Raw genomic sequence first — 17,621 nt, 5'->3', positions numbered from 1 at the left:
ACCAGAGTAATACCCATATATCACAACTCTCTGCTTTCTATTGGGTTAACCAATCCTCTATCCATGCTAACATACCACCCCCAACTCTATGCATCATTGTCTTACGGATAAGTCTTTTATGTGGCACCTTATCAACGCCTTCTGGAAATCCAAGTAAATAATGTCTACCTGTTCCCCTCTATCCACTGCGCTCATTATAACCTCAAAAAACTCCAGTGCTTCTCAAACAGGACCTGCCTTTGCTGAATCCATGCTGCGTCTGCCTGATGAATCTATTTCTTTCCAAATGCCTTGTTATTTCTTCTATAATGATAGCTTCAAGCATTTTCCCAACTACAGATATTAAACTAACTGGCCTATAGTTGCCTGCCTTTTGCCTATATCCTTCTTTGAACAGTGGCGTCACATTCACTATCTTCCAATCTGCCGGGACCTGCTCAGAGTCCAGAGAATTTTGCCAAAGCCTCTACTATAACTTCTGCCATTTCTTTCAGTACCCTGGGATGCATTCCATCAGAACCAGGGGACTTATCTATCTTCAGGCTCATAAGTTTGCTCAGCACTACTTCTTTAGTAATAGCTATTGTATCAAGGTCCTCACCTCCCATTACATCCATAACATCTCTCTTTGCCATGTTAGATGTGTCCTCCACCATGAAGACTTACAAAAAATCATTCAAAGCCTCTGCCATTTCCTCATTTCCCAATATCAATTCCCCTTCTCGTTCTCCAAGGGACCTAAATTCACTTTAGCCACCCTTTTCCGCTTTACAACTATAAAAACTTTTAATATCTGTTTTTATATTTTGTGCTAATTTATTTTCATAATCTAGCTTCCCTTTCTTTATTCCTAGTTTAGTGGCTCTTTTTTGCTTTTTAAAGTTTCCTCAAACTTCCAGTTTCCCACTATTCTTGGTAACTTTGTATGCATGATCTTTTAGTTTGATGCCTTCCTTTATTTCATTAATTGCTGGCTCCCCCCACCCTTACTGTCCGTGCTTTTAACTGGAATATACTTTTGTTGAGTACGATGAAAAATCTCTTTGAAAATCTTCCACTGTTCCTCAACTGTCGCACATTTAAGTAGTATTTGTTACAATATGGAACTTTTTAAAAATTATATTTTCTGTAAATTCCCTCTTTCAGTCTTTCATTGAATAGTTTTAAAACATCTCAAAAAATCACAGTTAAACACTGTACCTTCACAGCCCAAGGAGCATCAACAGGTGCTGATCCACTATTGGGTAATGGACTGCTTCTATCATTCTAAAAGGAAGAGGAAACATAGGATGACAGAAGTATATACATATACAAAATACAGCATTCAAAGTATTATATCTCACTGCACAGAATATAAGAAATAAGGTGGATGATCTTGTTGCAGTTTTACAGATTGTTGAGTATGATGTTGTGGCCATCACTGAATCATGGCTGAAGGATGGCTGTCATTGGGAGCTGAATGTTATACTGGAGGGATAGGAAGGTAGGAAGAAGGGATGTTTTGGCTCTGCTGGTAAGGAATGGCATCAAATCAGTAGGAAGATGTGACATTGGATCAGAAGATGTTGAATTAAGAAATTTCAAGGGTAAAAGGACCCTGTTGGCAATTATATACAGGCCTCCCAGTAGTAGCTGGGATGTGGACCACAGATGATAGTCATGGGAGATTTTAACATGCAGGTCGATTGGGAAAATCAGGTTGGTAATGGATCCCAAGAGAGAGAGTTTGTTGAATGCCTACAAGATGGCTTTTTAGAGCAGTTTGTCATTGAGCCTACTAGGCGATCAGCTGTTCTGGATTGGGTGTAATGTGATGTACTGGAGGCGATAAGGAAGCTTAAGGTAAAAGAGCCATTAGGAGCCAGTGATCACAACATGATTTGAGTTCAACAAGTCTGACATAGCAGTATTAAAGTGGAGTAAAGGAAGTTACAGTGATATGAGAAAGGAGGTGGCACTGCACATACCAACATTTATTGAATAAAACTACTCCTGGTCAACAAGCACAGAAAAATGACGGATTAAATACAACACCATGTTGGTTAAAGTGCCTGTACTTGGATACTAGTATAATACAGTATACATTATTGAGATACCCTAGACATCCATAAAGAGTTCTGGGGACTCTGAAACATTTTGTGATATAAAACAGCCAGAAAATTAATTGTTTGAAATCATTCTTATAGTTTTAGGATTTATAATACTGTACCAAGAGAGGGAAAGGGAAGAAATTAGACAGAAAATAGAACAAAAGCATAAAATGGGAGGAAACTGGGAGAAAGGAGTGTGGGAGAATAAAATATATAGGCAGCATGGCATGTGAATGGAAGGTTGGAGAGATATCACAGGGAACAAACAAGTTCACTACAATGCACTGAGATGACTGGGAAGGAGCAAGTAAAGGGGAAGAGAAGGAAGCAGAGAAAATGAAAGATAACACAATGCTGTCTACTCTACTTACATGCAGAACTAAGATTTAAAAAGGTATCAACTGAGAAATAGATTAATAGCATTGACTGAAAAAATGTAAACATCAGACCCAATTCCTCAACAGGAATTACAAAATAATATTCTACTGCTATTTCAAATAATTTAAGATAAAAAATTAATTTACTGGACTTCCGGTAAGATGGCGATTGTTTAGTTGCTCCGAACTTCTGCTCCGTTATTCTTCTTATCCTTGCACTATGTGTCTCCCTTTTTAAACCTTAGTTAGGTAATTTATTAGTTCTCTTTTACCTGCCTGCGAACACATCTATCTTATAATGGCTACCAAAAGTACTAAAACCGGGAAAAAGGAAACTTCTACGGCTTTGCCGGCTGACATTCTCGCTGTTCTGGAACAACATCGACAAGATACTTTAATGGATTTTAGAACTGAATTTAGAACTTCTTTCAACCAGCTGAATGTCAAACTGGATCAGATTAATGCTAGAGTGGATGATCATGCTGAACATTTATCTCACATTGACATAACTTCTGAAGATTTAAAACGCCGTGTTCAATATCTTGAAACTCTCTGCTCCAACCTAGAGGAGAAGAATAAACTTTTTTCCAAAATGGTGGATCTTGAAAATCGGAGCAGACGTTGCAATCTACGAATTCTTGGTTTGCCAGAGGCCACCGAAAAGGTCTTTCCCGTTGAATTTTTTTCCAAGTTTCTCTGTGAGATTTTCGGAAAAGAATTTTTTCCGACTCCACCTGAGCTTGAAAGGGCACACAGGATCTATGTTCCTCGAGCAATTCTGGGTTCCCGCCCACGGCCGATTATTTTACGTTTTCATCAATACCAGGTGAAATACCGTTTGATGATGGAGGCACGCCGCAGAGGTACTTTTGCCTTTCAAAATACGGTCATTCGTTTTGTGGAGGATTTTGCCCCCCAGGTTCTGAAGATGCGTGCTGAGTTTAAAGGTGTAATGAAAGTGCTTTTTGATCGTGGTTTCAGACCCTCTCTCCGAAATCCAGCCGACCTTCGAATTACGCTTACTACTGGAGATTATAAGTGGTTTAAGTCAGTGAAGGAGGCTGAGGCGTTTGTTGGAAGTCTTCCAGCCACCTCGTCTTCTTCGGAACCGGCCTGACCTTCTAAAATGGTTGATAAGTACTTCTCGAAGTAAAACTATTTTTTCCAAACTCAGACTTTACTTGAATAATTCAGTCATTATCTATTGAAACTCTAAGGGCTGTAGTCAATCTCTCCCTGGACTTGGTGCGTTTTTTCTAAATAGATAATTTAAGTTTAATGTTTCCCTGCGAACTTTTAGATTTTACCTGTGTAATCTATTTTATTTTTGTATAACCTTATCTATAGAGAACTACAATTGTCTTTAACTTGTTTTGGAGGTTTGGAGTTTTTATTGAAGGCCTCCCTGTTGGTTGATTCATAGTTTAAGTTTTGCTTCTTTTTTTTCTGTAAAGGGTTGATAAGGCCTCTCTTTGAATTTTATAATTTCCCCCTTTTCTTCCTCCTTTTTTTTCTTTTAATCTTTTATAATTTGTTGTGATCACAAAACTAAATTTGACCTCGGCCAAAGTTTTATCTCTTGGATCAAATTGCTGTATTTGTGTCCTACTGCCTCTGTTTTGACCAATTTTCAGAAATCCCAGTTATTTAACCTCAAACATGGCACCCGCCAGGGATGCCCTTTAAGTCCCTTTCTCTTTGATTTCGCAATAGAACCTTTGGCGATAGCATTTCGAAATTGTCCTGAATTGACCGGGATTTGGAGAGGGGGTGTTGAGCATAGAGCTTCTCTTTATGCTGATGACTTATTACTTTTTCTTTCAAATCCGTCTACATCCTTACCTCCAATGTTTTCACTTCTTGATCAGTTTAGCCAGTTCTCTGGCTATAAACTTAATTTACATAAGAGCGAACTTTTCCCAATTAATAAAGAAGCACAAGAATTAAGATTTCATGATCTCCCTTTTAAAGTAGTTCATAATCAATTTACTTATCTTGGGATTACAGTCACAAGGAAGTTTAAAGATCGCTTTCGTGAAAATGTTGCCAATCTTTCATATACTATAAAACAGAGTCTGTTACAATGGTCACCTCTATCTATGTCTTTGGTAGGTCATATCAATGTTGTTAAAATGTATGTTCTCCCTAAACTTTTATATTTATTTCAATCAATCCCGATTTTTATTCCTGAATCTTTTTTTGATTCCTTAGACTCTATTATTTTGTCATATCTGTGGAAGAATAAGTGCTCTAGAATTAATAAAGTTTATCTCCAAAAATCTAAAAAAGAGGGTGGCATGGCTTTACCTAACTTTCGTTTATATTATTGGGCAGCCAATATACGTTGTGCTACCTTTTGGTCTTTTTTCCATGGCCAACCCGAGTGCCCTAATTGGGTGGCAATGGAGTTGAGTTCCACTAAAGATTTATCTATCTCTGCACTTCTTGGCTCTGTACTCCCTAGTAGTTTGTCCAGATTAATTGTTAATCCTCTTGTTAGACACACTTTGCGTATATGGGCTCAGTTTAGGAAGTTTTATGGTTTCCATGGTTTTTCCCTTTCTAGCCCTATCTTACATAATCACCTTTTTTTACCTACTACGTATGATTCAGCATTCCATGATTGGTATAGGAAGGGCATTAGACATTTTGAAGATCTTTTTATTGATAATCGCTTCGCATCTTTTCAACAGCTCTCTGCCAAGTTCAATCTGCCCAATACTCATTTTTTTTTAAGATATCTCCAAATTAGACACTTTATTAATCCTTTAATTCCTAACTTGCCTGAAATGCCTGAGAAAAATGTTATGGATTTCTTTCTTTCTATTAATCCACTAGGTAAAGGTTTAATATCATTTATTCGTGATAAATTGGCATCCTTACGGCGTGCCCTTGTGGATAAAATTAGATTGGCTTGGGAGCATGATTTAAATATCTCCTTATCTGATGAGACTTGGGATTCGATTCTCAAATTGGTTAATTCAACCTCTCTTTGTGCTCGCCATTGCCGTTTACAGTTTAAGATTGTTCATAGAGCCCATATGTCTAAATCTAAACTATCTCGATTTTACCCTAACATTAGTCCTCTCTGTGATAAATGCAAAAGGGGCGAGGCCTCTCTCATTCATATGTACTGGTTTTGTCCTAGCTTGGAGAAATTTTGGAAAGACGTCTTCATAACGTTATCTTGTATTCTGAATCACCACCTAGAACCTAATCCTTTAATTGCTTTGTTCAGTTTTTTGGGTGAGACAGATTTACGTCTGAGTTCGACTAAGTGTCGAATATTATCTTTTGCTTCTCTCCTGGCTAGACGTTTAATCTTCCTTAGATGGAGGGATGTTGCCCCGCCCACGCATGCTCAATGGCTTAATGATATTATGTCCTGCTTAGACCTTGAAAAAATTCATTATTCAGTTCTTAATTCGGATACAAAGTTCCATAAGGTCTGGGGACCTTTTATTGAGTATTTTCATAACCTTCCTCTTAACTAAGGTTTTTTTTTCAATCCCTTGCTTTCAGCTCCTTTTTTGTTGGTAGTAGGCATTAATATCTTCTGTTGCTAAGTGTATTTACAGTTTTGGGGGTTTGAATGTCCTGATGTATACTCTCTAGATTGTGTTGTGGTTGGTCTGGAGTTCTTTTTTGTTGCGGGGCTCGGGGAGGATACTAATTTTACATATCTTCAATTTGGGTGCTTTCTCAATTATCTTCTTTTGTATTATATTATTATTGTATGTTTATTTTTGCTCTGTATTAATGTTCTTCATTTCGATCTGGGTTTTTTTATCTGTAGCGATGTAGAAAATGTATTAAAAAACTAATTAAAAAAAGAAATTAATTTACTTACAATTTTTGGTGCTGGGGCAACAAGGTTTAAACTGTTCAAAGATACCTCAAGTCCATTTTGTGCACATCCTACAAGTTTTAGGGCAACAAAAAATTCCTAAAGGAAAAAAAATGAACAGAAAAATAAATTTAACAAATAAGCACAACTGTTAGCAACTTTAAAACCCCCTCACAGGAGAAAAATTTTCCCAGTCCTGTGAAAAGGACTCGGCCCGAAACGTTGATCGAACTCTTTTCCATAGATGTTGCCAAGCCTGCTGAGATCCTCCAGCACTTTGTGTGTGTTGCCCATGTTTTTTAACTGCCTCAATGGACTATTCCAACACATTCCTGACTAGCCATCCAAATTACATTCTCTTGAGAACTCTTAAAACTCCACTACCTTACCTTGAATTGGCATCATCTAGTTTGTACATGATCACATTCCTGTTGTCCTACACCAGCTTCCTTGGCTTTCAAATTCTCCTGATTTTCAAGTCCATCCTGGGTCTTGCCCTCCCAATTTCTGTCATATCTTTTCCTGCTCTACAATCTTAAAGTCTACATATGCTTCTGTAACTCTGCCTCTTGTGCATGCCTGGTTTAATAGCACCACATCTTCAACTAGCATGTCACAAGTTCTAACTTCCTCTCAAAATCTTTCCACCTCTCAATCTTTCCCCATTTAAGAAAATCTTTAGAAACCAGTTCTTTGATTAAGATTTTAACCAGCTACCCCCAAAATCTCACGTGGCTCAGTATCATTCTTTTCTTTGTGATTCTTAAGCTCCGTTAAAGGCACTACATTAAAGTTACAATTGAAGCTGTCAAAATACAAATTAAAAAATACATAAATCCAGGTTTTTGCAATCTATTCCAATTTTAATGTTTAAATACCTGTTTATTTAAAAAGCCCTTAGCATCAGCATCAGCTAAATCCCATATCTGAAAAACAAACACATTTGATAGATTTAAATAGTTATGTAGCACAGCTTTAACTGTTATTGCAATTTGACTTATATTCACATGCACTTTAGCATCATTCCACAATCCTTGAAAAACAATGACTGTCAGAAAAATAAGGCTAAATCCAGTACCTGAAGAATATTAGTACAGGCATCTCAAATCTAGATGGATGACCAGCCCTATCATTATTTTTCATTTATTTTATTTAGAAATACAACAGAACAGGCCATTCCAGCCCAAAAAGCCACACCACCCAGCAACCTACCTATTTAACCCCAGCCTAAGCACAGGACAATAGGCTGAATGAACTTTATCTCCGCTGCACAATCTGTATTTATTGAGTGCAAGTGGATAGATAATATACTGCAGAATCCAGAGATGATTAACATTTATGAAGATGCTTTCAGGACTTGAGAGCCTAAGTCATAGGAAGAGGTTTAGGCAGGCTAGGACTTTATTCCTTGGAACACAGGAAATCTTGAGATGTACAGATAAGGTGAAATAAGTCTTTTCGTTAGAGAGGGGACCCAAAAACTAGAAGGCACAGGCTTAAGACAATAGATAAATGATTTTAAATGGAACTGAGGAAGAATTTCTTCAAGCGGAAGCTGGTGATTATTTAGGAAATGCAAAAGAAAATAGTTAAGGCAACTAACACGATGAGCACTTGATCCAACCTAAGGAATAAACATACTTTGAAAGTAAATTGAATTAAGTAAAAATATTAGAGCAGTATGGTTTTTGTGTTAAGGTTTACAGCACAGAAAAAGTTTTTTAAAAAAATTCAACTGAAGATTACTCAAAAAATTATAAAATGAAATGAGAATGAGTAGTAGAAGGGAACAAAATCAAGATATTTAAAGTTGATAAGAGTGAACAAGATTAGAAGAGAACTGGATAAGATGTATTTTACATAGAGGATTATTGTTAATTATCAATTTACCAAAAGAATAATTTACTTGCCATATTATTTTAGGAAATACAATGCTTAGTAGGGTTTTTTTGTATTCACAAAAATTTTCAATCTTTAAGATAATTTTTTTGAGGCATTGTAAGTGTTATTACTTTGATGTACCTGTGTATTTTTAATAATAATAATAAAAAGATTTGAAAAGAAAGGAAATACAATGAGACTAAGGCATTTGAGTTCTCCACAAGACACAGAGGGTACACGTACAACTTGAGAAAGCAGTACCTTTCCAAGTACTAGATCAGACAGGCCAGACTTTTTCAGAAACGAGGCAGCTTCTGCAGCTCCAACTCTGCCACTATTTGTTGGATCAATCTGCAGAAGAACAAGATAAGCCCAAAAATTATTAAAAGTGTAGGCATGCAGCTGCTCTGATCTGCAGCACATGAATATTTATAACACAATATCCCACGTTGGCCATCTAATCAATCATTTCATCCTCCTTTGTACTGACAAATCACAAGAAACAATCTTGAATCTTGAAAGATGTGATGGTATGATATTGTACTAATCAGATTGCGATTCGTTTATTTTAACGTTTCTTAAACTTTGGGCTGGAATTCGGGAGAAGGATCAAAATGAAGCTATATATTCATCCCTAGTAAATAAAAACATCAATCAAAATGAAAAACCTAGAAATAAATATATAGCATGGCTTTGCTTCTGAACATTTGCTCCTAGATAAATTCCTTACCCAAGTCATCCATTAAGTGAGGACTTTGACAATGTTTTAATGATAGTCACTAACTAATCTTTCACCAAAGCGAATAAAATTGAAATGCAATATTTTAATCGGAAAAAAAAACAATCCCAAAAGAACAACTGGAAAAACAAATAATCATTCTAATAATCATCCAAAAACAAATAATTAAATAAATCAAGATACTATAAGTAAAAGTGAGCAACACACACAAAGTGCTGGAGGAACTCAGCAAGCCAAGCAGCATCTATGGAAAAGAGTATAGTTGATGTTTCGGGCTGCGGCTCTTCATCATTGAGCCCTGATGAAGTGTCTTGGCCCAAAACATCGACTGTACTCTTTTCCATAAGCGCTGGCTTGGCTTCTGAGTTCCTCCAGCATTTTGTGTGCATTGCTTGGATGTCCAGCGTCTGCAGATTTTCTTGTTTGTGATAAGGTGAATGTTTTCACATTATGCATTCATCACTGACAGGTCTTAGTCTACATCAAGGTGCATTTGTGACGGCTGGGGAGTTAAGGGGTTCACAAATCCTATTTTAAAATATTTGTGTGAGATATGTAGAAAAATCTGATGCATTTAACATTTCATTACCACAAGCATGTAATGATCCTTGATTTCCAAAGCAGTGTGCATATTCAGAGGATATTTGACCTAGGATCTTCTATCAAATTAATCCAATACCTACATGTACATGGCTTTTTCCAGATAGGTCAATGACAATAGTTCAGATTGAAAACTATAACTAAGTTTGTTTGGTCTCACTTGGCCAACCTGTTCCAAAGGAACTGAAACCTATCACAATAAAAATTCTGACAGGTATCATTAAATGACCAGGGACTTCCTGTTTTACCCCAGGTTGGGTGAGCCAACAATACGACCTTAATAAATGAAAACCATCTGTCAATGTTCAAATGCAGTCAGCTTATAAAATGCATAATTAATTGTCCCAATCCTTTCCCTCCAAAATTGAAAGAAAATCATTTTATGTGTGTGGCTATCTAAAAATATCCCTGCATTATTTTCTTATAGGTGACACAGTCATAAGGTGATCAAGCGATAATTTTTCTTTCCAAACAATGAATCTTCTGGTGAAGAACATGGGATCCAGTTAATCTAATATTAAAAAGTTAGTGTCGAATATAATGAGTTCCAAAAAATGCTGCCTTTGTAATACTGGGAGAATACAAGCACTTTGTTTTTCAAAAAGCTGACCTTTGCTTGAACTGATATCATTACTAAGGAAAATGCACTGCTATTTTTAGAATAGTTGAAATATTTCTGCAAGAGAACAGATGGGATCATTGATAATAAGGATGGTTTCTGTATACTGAAATTTATTTCCAGCTGCTTACTATTGGAATATTCAGCAAATTTCGCCTGAGCCGAGTAGTTGTTAAGAGTCAACCACATCAGTGGGTCTGGAATCAGATACAGGGTAGAACGGGTGAAGATGGTAGGCTTTCTTCCCCATATAAAATTTATGAACCTAATAAGCTTCATTTGTAATAACACAAAACAAAAAGCAGAAACAGGACATGCAACTTGCAACCACCAAACTTGATCTGCCATTCAACAGCTCAGCTAAATCTTTGTATCAGCTCTATTTTCCTGCAGTATCCCAATATTCCTCAACACCTTAATGCACAAACGTCTATTGATCTCCCTCTTAAATATACTCATCAGTGTATCAGTGCATAAGGTCATGATGAACAATAAAATTCAACTTTTACGGTGAACATTATTGGATCAAATGAAAAGTCAACAAATTTTAAGTAAATTGTATGAGGCAAAAAGAGCTAATAACAGGTCACGTACAAACTCCAATTCCAGCACTTGACCGTGGACTCAGCAGTCATTTGAGGACCTCAGCCATCTTCAGTGGCCACACCTCAAGGATGGTTCAGTCTGCCAATTTCTTCCTTCTCTTATTTTTGGAGACTAAAATGTGTTTCTGTTTATATACCTTCTTTCAAGGGATAATGAATCCTTATATCTAATATTAAATTACCATAAATTCCAGTGTGTAAGTCGAGAATCTTGCCCTAAATTTTGGTCCTAAAATTAGGGAGTCATCTTATACAGAGGATGCTAACTTTGGAAAAACAAATACATGGAAGACAGGTTGCATTTATTGGCTGTTTTTGAGTCAAATACAAAAGAAAATACAAACGCTTACAAAATTTACACAAACCACCAGGGATGACTGCAATGTCCTTATTTTCAGCTTTCAATGCTGCTTTTGTCTCACCTGACAAGTGCACTTTGAACATGTCCCAGACAGGTAGCGACTTTTCCTTCCTGAAACCTTCGGGACGTTGACACCACACCTCTTTACCCACTTCAAGCAACCCGCTTCGTCCATGCAGCCACGTTCTTGAACGTAAACACCACCCTGTGGGAATTTTTCTTTCTTTGGGAATGGTTTCCGCTTTAAAAAAATCATCATCGGTGGTAGTTTGGTCCCATCAGCCATACACGTTAACATGATGGTAAAATGTTGCTTCTCGTGTCCAGTTGTTTTGACAAGGACTGTTTTCACCCCCCTTCTTATTCTCAAGGTCGCTCAGCAACTTCTGGGCAATCTTTATTTTTAGTCTCAATACAATCGGACCCACCAACTTTGCGTAGCTTTGAAATTTTCGCTGACCTCACAGTATTTTTCAACGCTTGAACTTGAATCATTTCTGTGGTAACAATGTATCCAGTCGATCGCTGGTGATTCACCCACTCTAAAACTTTTTCTTCCAGTTCTGCCCACTGGCATGTTTTGCACATTTCATCTTTGGCATTTCCTTCAGCGTATCCTCTGCCTTTCTCCACTCCCTTACTTGTTTCTCGTTTACACTAAGCAGCTGCAGAATTATTCATTCCTTTAGCAAAATCAACAACCTTCAGCTTGAAGCCAGCATCATATCGCATTCGTTTTAATCTTTTGTACATGGTGGTCGCAAACTCAATACTGAGTACACGTACTGATCCCGCCACTCCGTGTTGTTTTAACGAGATTAAGATGGGCACTAAATGGTTTCACGGGGGTTACATTTCAGAAGATTCTTCACCATTGGGAACCTCATCCAAAACTTCCCTCCCTGATTTATTTACTAAGAATTCACTTATAACGCTCTACAATGTGTAGGCCTGTTTTCTTAGCAGGTACTGGTTCACAAAATTTCCAGGTTCCGGATTCGGCAAAGCTGAGTACCGGCATGTGAGATCTTGTGGTCTTTTCTGGTTAAATCAAAAACCTCTACAAAAGGGGTCGGATTATACAAAGGTAACATGGAAAAGTCACTTTTTAAACCTTGAAAATGGGGGGTCGGTTTATACACCGGAATTTATGGTAATTGCATGCACAATCTCAGCTGCCCCATTCTAAGGATATCACATTCTTGCCACCCATGTGATTTTGCCTCAATTACACAGCATTCCATGTTCCAACAACTGTTTGCTTCAAAAACTCCACTACCAATGCTCCTCAAAGCCCTAACAAGACACAATTTGGTGAACTAATCCTAATCTCCCTATCAAAACACTTATCTACTTCTCAAAGTCCTGTAGTCCTAACTTCATCATGTCCTGTGATCTCACTCACGGATGACACAGTAATGTTGAAAAATATATTAAAAAGCTCCAGAAGCTGTGAAAATTTACCAAAATGCAAATTAGCACTCCTAATTAAAGAGATAAATAAAAGGTCGTAAAGTAAATACAAAACGGATTTCAGATATCTGTATGGAAAATGTGTCGTAAGCTAACAATTTTATACTGTTCGAAATGTATCTTAAAAATTATTCTTATCGATGGAAAAATATGTTTATGCACAGCATGGCCCACAAACCTTTCATGCATATACAGCATCATCATTTGGCAGTCTGTGCAGATCAGTGTCTTCAAACATCTGTAATGGGTTATTGCCACATGGATAAAATTAAAACACAATTTACCTGACGATAATACTTTTCATATAAAGGGTTTCCACTTGAGAGCTGTAAGAAAAAAAATCAAACAGTGAGTATTCTGACCTGAAGAGAGAAATTCACAGTGTATTTTTTTTAAATCTATTTTTTGTGCTGTCTGTTGCCACCAAAAGATACTGTTCTGGATTAACAGAGGGTCTGAACTGCGATTTTTGAATTTGGAGAGCCATCACAGCTAGGTTCAAAAACAGTAAACAGAAAACTATAGATGCATGAACAAACTTCACACAGGTCACTGATCTATGTCAAACCAGCAATTCTGATTGACATGTACCAAGGCCAAATGTATGCAAAACAATCTACAAAGCTACAACCTCATAAATCAACTCAGGCCAAGGAGCATTCCAATCAGAAAATAACCCAAGGCTCACAAGAACAAAAAGTTTCTCTTCTCCTCCTGTCACTTGCTGAGTGATCCCAGCACTTTACACTTTTATTTTCAATGGTGGTGGGTCTTGGTATATTATTCACATTAATGCACCTGCATCCTTTAAATCATTTATTTTTCCCTATGTTACACAGCATTTAGGTCAATGACAAGGTTGGAAGGGAGCTGGAAAGTGTGGTGCTTATGGGGTGGGAGTCTGGGAATTAGGATCCCAGTGAGCTGGAAGAGAGTGAGGGAACCGGGACCTCAGTGAGTTGAGAGTGAGGGAACCAGGACCTCTGAGTTAAAATGGAGTGGCGAACATCGCCTAGAGAGCTGGGTGTTCACTGGGATTTCTGAACAATCGAATACCATTATTGGAGTTTTACTGTACTAAAAGTTCAAGGTGGTGATATCAAAAATAAGGACATACAAGTTTAAAGTGAGAGGATGGGAGTTTTAAAGGGGATTTGAGGAGCAAATTTAACAGAAAGTGGCGATGAATGGAGCTCATTGCCAAATGTGGTGACAGAATGAGATGCAATCACTGCTTAAATAGACGAGGCACGCAAGGATGTGGGCCTGATACAGGGGAATGGGATCAGTGTAGATTGAAAAAGAGGTTAACATGGAGATTATGGACTGAAGGGCTCACTTTGTGGTTAAACTATAACTGTGACTACACAAGGAGGGCACTTGGTCCTTCAAAACACTGTCAACTCATTTAACCCCATGGATCAGATTAAAAGTTCTGCATGCAGTGGATTAAATACATCAATTTGAACTTTGAACTCTGCCGTAATAATCAGAGAGAAGTTACAGAATTTTGAAACTGGTTACTCAATTTAGGAACTCATTTGGAACCAAAGTCACTTGCAGATTTGAAATTTTGATCAACACTGAAAAGAAAGAGAGAGCTGAAACAACAGCTGTAAAGCTGTTCAATTACTTCCACATTGTGAATTTCCTTAAGCACTACATAACCACCTAGAAATCCAGCAAATGACAAACAGCTTGAGAGCTAGACAGCATGCAAACAGTTCACAACCTGGTATGTGAAAACAAGTGGCAGCAGAGGTTTGTAGCTTAATTGGTAGATGCACAGAATATTTATTCCAGAGGAATACTAAACACTCAGAAAGCCCAAGAAATATGTCAAAGTGCTGGTTACAAACATGTCTTCTTGAGGGTTTTAAAAAAAATATTCTGGCTCATGTTAAAACAATATTATCACAACTGGTTGATAACTGTTTGCCAAATTAAATTGCTTTAAGTTATGTCTAGGTCCCATAACAGCCCTGGAGTCCATGGATGGTTCGGAATTTTTTCCAACAAGCACCTCGTCATCAATTCTAAAATATTCATGATTATATAAATTTTAAAAATCTACTCAATTAACATAGAACACAGAACAGGCCCTTCAGTTTACAATCCTGTGCTGATCTTTTAACCTACTCCAAATTCGACCCTTCTCTTCTACATAATGCATAACCCTCCAACATTTCTTTCATCCCTCTGCCTAAAATTCTCTTAAATATCTCCAATGTATCAACTTTGACTACCAGCCCCAGTGGTGCTCCCAGGCACTTACCGTTGTGTAAAACATTTATTACAGACATCTGACCTTGCTCCAATCACACTATACAGATGCCCTCTGGTATTAGCTATTGCTACCCCGGGAATAAAGGTGCTGGTTGTCCACTCTATCCACATTCAGTGGCCACTTAATTAGGTACAGGTGAGTTCAGAGATGCTCTTCTGCACACCACTACTATTACACATGGCTACTTGAGTTACTGTCACCTTTCTGTCAGCTTGAACCAGCCTGGTCATTCCCTCTGAGCTTTCTCATTAACAAAGCGTTTTTGCCCACAGAACTGTTGCTCATTAGATTTTTTTAAATTTTTCACACCATTCTCTGTAAACTCTAAAGACTGTTGTGCACGAAGATCCCAGGACATCAGCGGTTTCTGAAAGACTCAAACCACTCTGTCATTCCACAGTCAAAGTCACTTCGATCACATTTCTTCCCCATTCTGATATTTGGTCTGACCTCTTGATCATGTCCACATGTTTTTATGCATTGAGTTGCAGCCACATGATTGGCTGATTAGATATTTGCATTAATGAGCCTGTGCACCAAATAAGGTGGCCACTTGAGTATGTTTTTCCAATTCAACCCTATTCTCCTGCCTTCTCCTCATAATCTTTGATGCAAGATGCTTTACATCACTAGCTGTAGAACTGGGGTTCAATCTCCGCTGCTATCTGTAAGCAGTTTGTACATTCTCCCACATCAATTTCTCCTGGGTGCTCCAGTTTCTGCCCATGCTCCAAAACATATAGAATGAGTTAGGGTTAGTCAGTTATGGATATACTATGTATGTTGACGTCAGAAGCATGGTGACACTTGCGGGCTGCCCCAGAACAATCCTTAGACTGTGTTGGTTGTTGATGCAAACAATATATTTCACTGTTTGCTTCAATGTACATTTGATACATAAAGCTAATCTAATCTTACTAATAACCTATCAATCTCCCAATGACTTGGCCTCCAAAGCTGCTTGTGAGTGTATTCCACAGATACATCACCCTCTGGCTAAAGAAATTCCTCCTGATCGCTTTTTTTGAAGAAATATCCTTCTATTCTGAGGCTGTGCCCACTGGTCCTAGACTCTCCCACCATTGGAAATATCTCCTCCCTGTCCATTCTACCTAGGACTTTCAATATTCAGTAGATTTCAGTAAGATCTCCCCCTCAATCTTCTAAACTTCAGCAAGTATAGGCTCAGAGCCAAACTAACCTCGTACATTAACCCTTTTATTCCTAGGATCATTCTCGTAAATTTCCTCTGGACACTCTCCAATGCCAGCACATCCTTACTTAGATATGGGGTAACTACAAGCTTATGAATTCCCATGAAAAATGTACACTGCTTCTTTTTCTTATATTTTGAGAGTACAAAAGGTTGACTGGAAAATGATGAGAGCTAAAAATAAAAAATGAAGCATCACAATGCCCCTCTCCAGAAACACCAGACATGTTTCAGACAGACAATGCATTGCGGTACTAAGGTAGATATAAAACTGTCAGATGGGCCGTCTTTCAAAGTCTCCACTTAAATAGGTGAAGGGAGAAGATCCAGTTACAGAGTCCTGTCTAAAATTTTCCTGGAATCAACACCCTAAAAGGCTCATTTGTAATATTGTGTTTATGGAAGCTTGCTGTGCACCAAACAGCTACAACATCTCTCATGTTCAAACAGTAAACACACTTTAAAAGAACTACATTAACTATAGAGTATAATGTAATGATCTGAAGGTACAATGCACAATATAAAGGTAACTTCTTCCCCCAGTGGAGACCAGTCTCTGTATAGGTTACACTGTTAAAGGGAAAGTGATAGCAAAGAAGAGACTGGACTTTGGGAAGTATGGAGCAATCTCAAATATTTCACATTTATGAAATATAAACAGTTTCCAATTTCAAAGCTCTGCTTTCTAACAGATTATTTCAGCCTGATCTACTTAGATGTTAATTCCATTCAAGTTTTCCAGATTTTCAAAACAAAACAGCTCTGGTTCTAAAGGGTTGAGAGTAAAACTTCTTCACATGACACCAATAGAAGAGATTGTGGGATTAACTGAAGATTAAACTATTATGAAAAACAAACACTTGGTGGAAATAATTAACTAGGTCAAAGTAAACTTCTCTGTTCAAATGGTGTCTTCTTTCACAGTCGCTGCAAAGGAGGATGCATCAGAGATCTTCATAATTCTTGAAATACATCAAAGGTGTCTTTAAATCACTAGCCATCTGCACTTGGCACATTGCACACTCAGACAGAGATGTAACATAAAGACTTTTACTCATGTATGTGAAGAATGTAAGAAATAAAGTCAATTCAATTCAATTCAGTGATGAATGAGAAGTATTTCATTGCTGATCCGAATGAAACATACCCACAATGATTGGGACACAGAATTCCTTCTCTCCAATTACATTTGTGGCATCCAGCAACATTGTGGTTATCAAGTAGACATAACATCAAGGATTTCCAGACAGCAAACAAGCAAGAAAGGAGCACCCACTTTATTTAGCTAAACATCTTAAAGAAAGTGAAGTTAACATTGGGACATATGCATGATGATAAAAATAGAAGGCAAAACGTCAAGCATTTTTTATATAAAAGTTGTGAATCATGAAATTATTAGGTGTTACCAGAAGAAATTAAGTTACATTTATCCAAAGACCAACACTGAGTGGATTTTAGACTTGATGTCTTGTTCTAATCTGAAAAAGCTGTATAACACCACGTGGAAGAACAGAGCATCACCAAGAGTA

The 17,621-nt window shown here is 37.5% G+C and overlaps 1 protein-coding gene across 2 annotated transcripts in view; it reads right to left on the bottom strand.

Annotated features, from left to right (window-relative positions):
• Positions 1–17,621, bottom strand: part of eps15 (epidermal growth factor receptor pathway substrate 15) — a 155,681-nt gene that overhangs the window by 95,977 nt on the left and 42,083 nt on the right. For both annotated transcript variants that reach the window (XM_073063013.1, XM_073063012.1), the window contains exons 2-6: positions 12,877–12,918; positions 8,457–8,546; positions 7,193–7,240; positions 6,318–6,413; positions 1,201–1,266 (exon numbers count right to left, since the gene is read on the bottom strand). In XM_073063013.1, the coding sequence (XP_072919114.1) occupies positions 1,201–1,266; positions 6,318–6,413; positions 7,193–7,240; positions 8,457–8,546; positions 12,877–12,918 (342 nt within the window). The remainder of the gene's footprint in view (positions 1–1,200; positions 1,267–6,317; positions 6,414–7,192; positions 7,241–8,456; positions 8,547–12,876; positions 12,919–17,621) is intronic.

The sequence above is a fragment of the Hemitrygon akajei genome, chromosome 12 (assembly GCF_048418815.1).
Source record: "Hemitrygon akajei chromosome 12, sHemAka1.3, whole genome shotgun sequence".
NCBI lineage: Eukaryota > Metazoa > Chordata > Chondrichthyes > Myliobatiformes > Dasyatidae > Hemitrygon > Hemitrygon akajei.
This window is presented reverse-complemented; position numbering and strand designations above follow the sequence as displayed.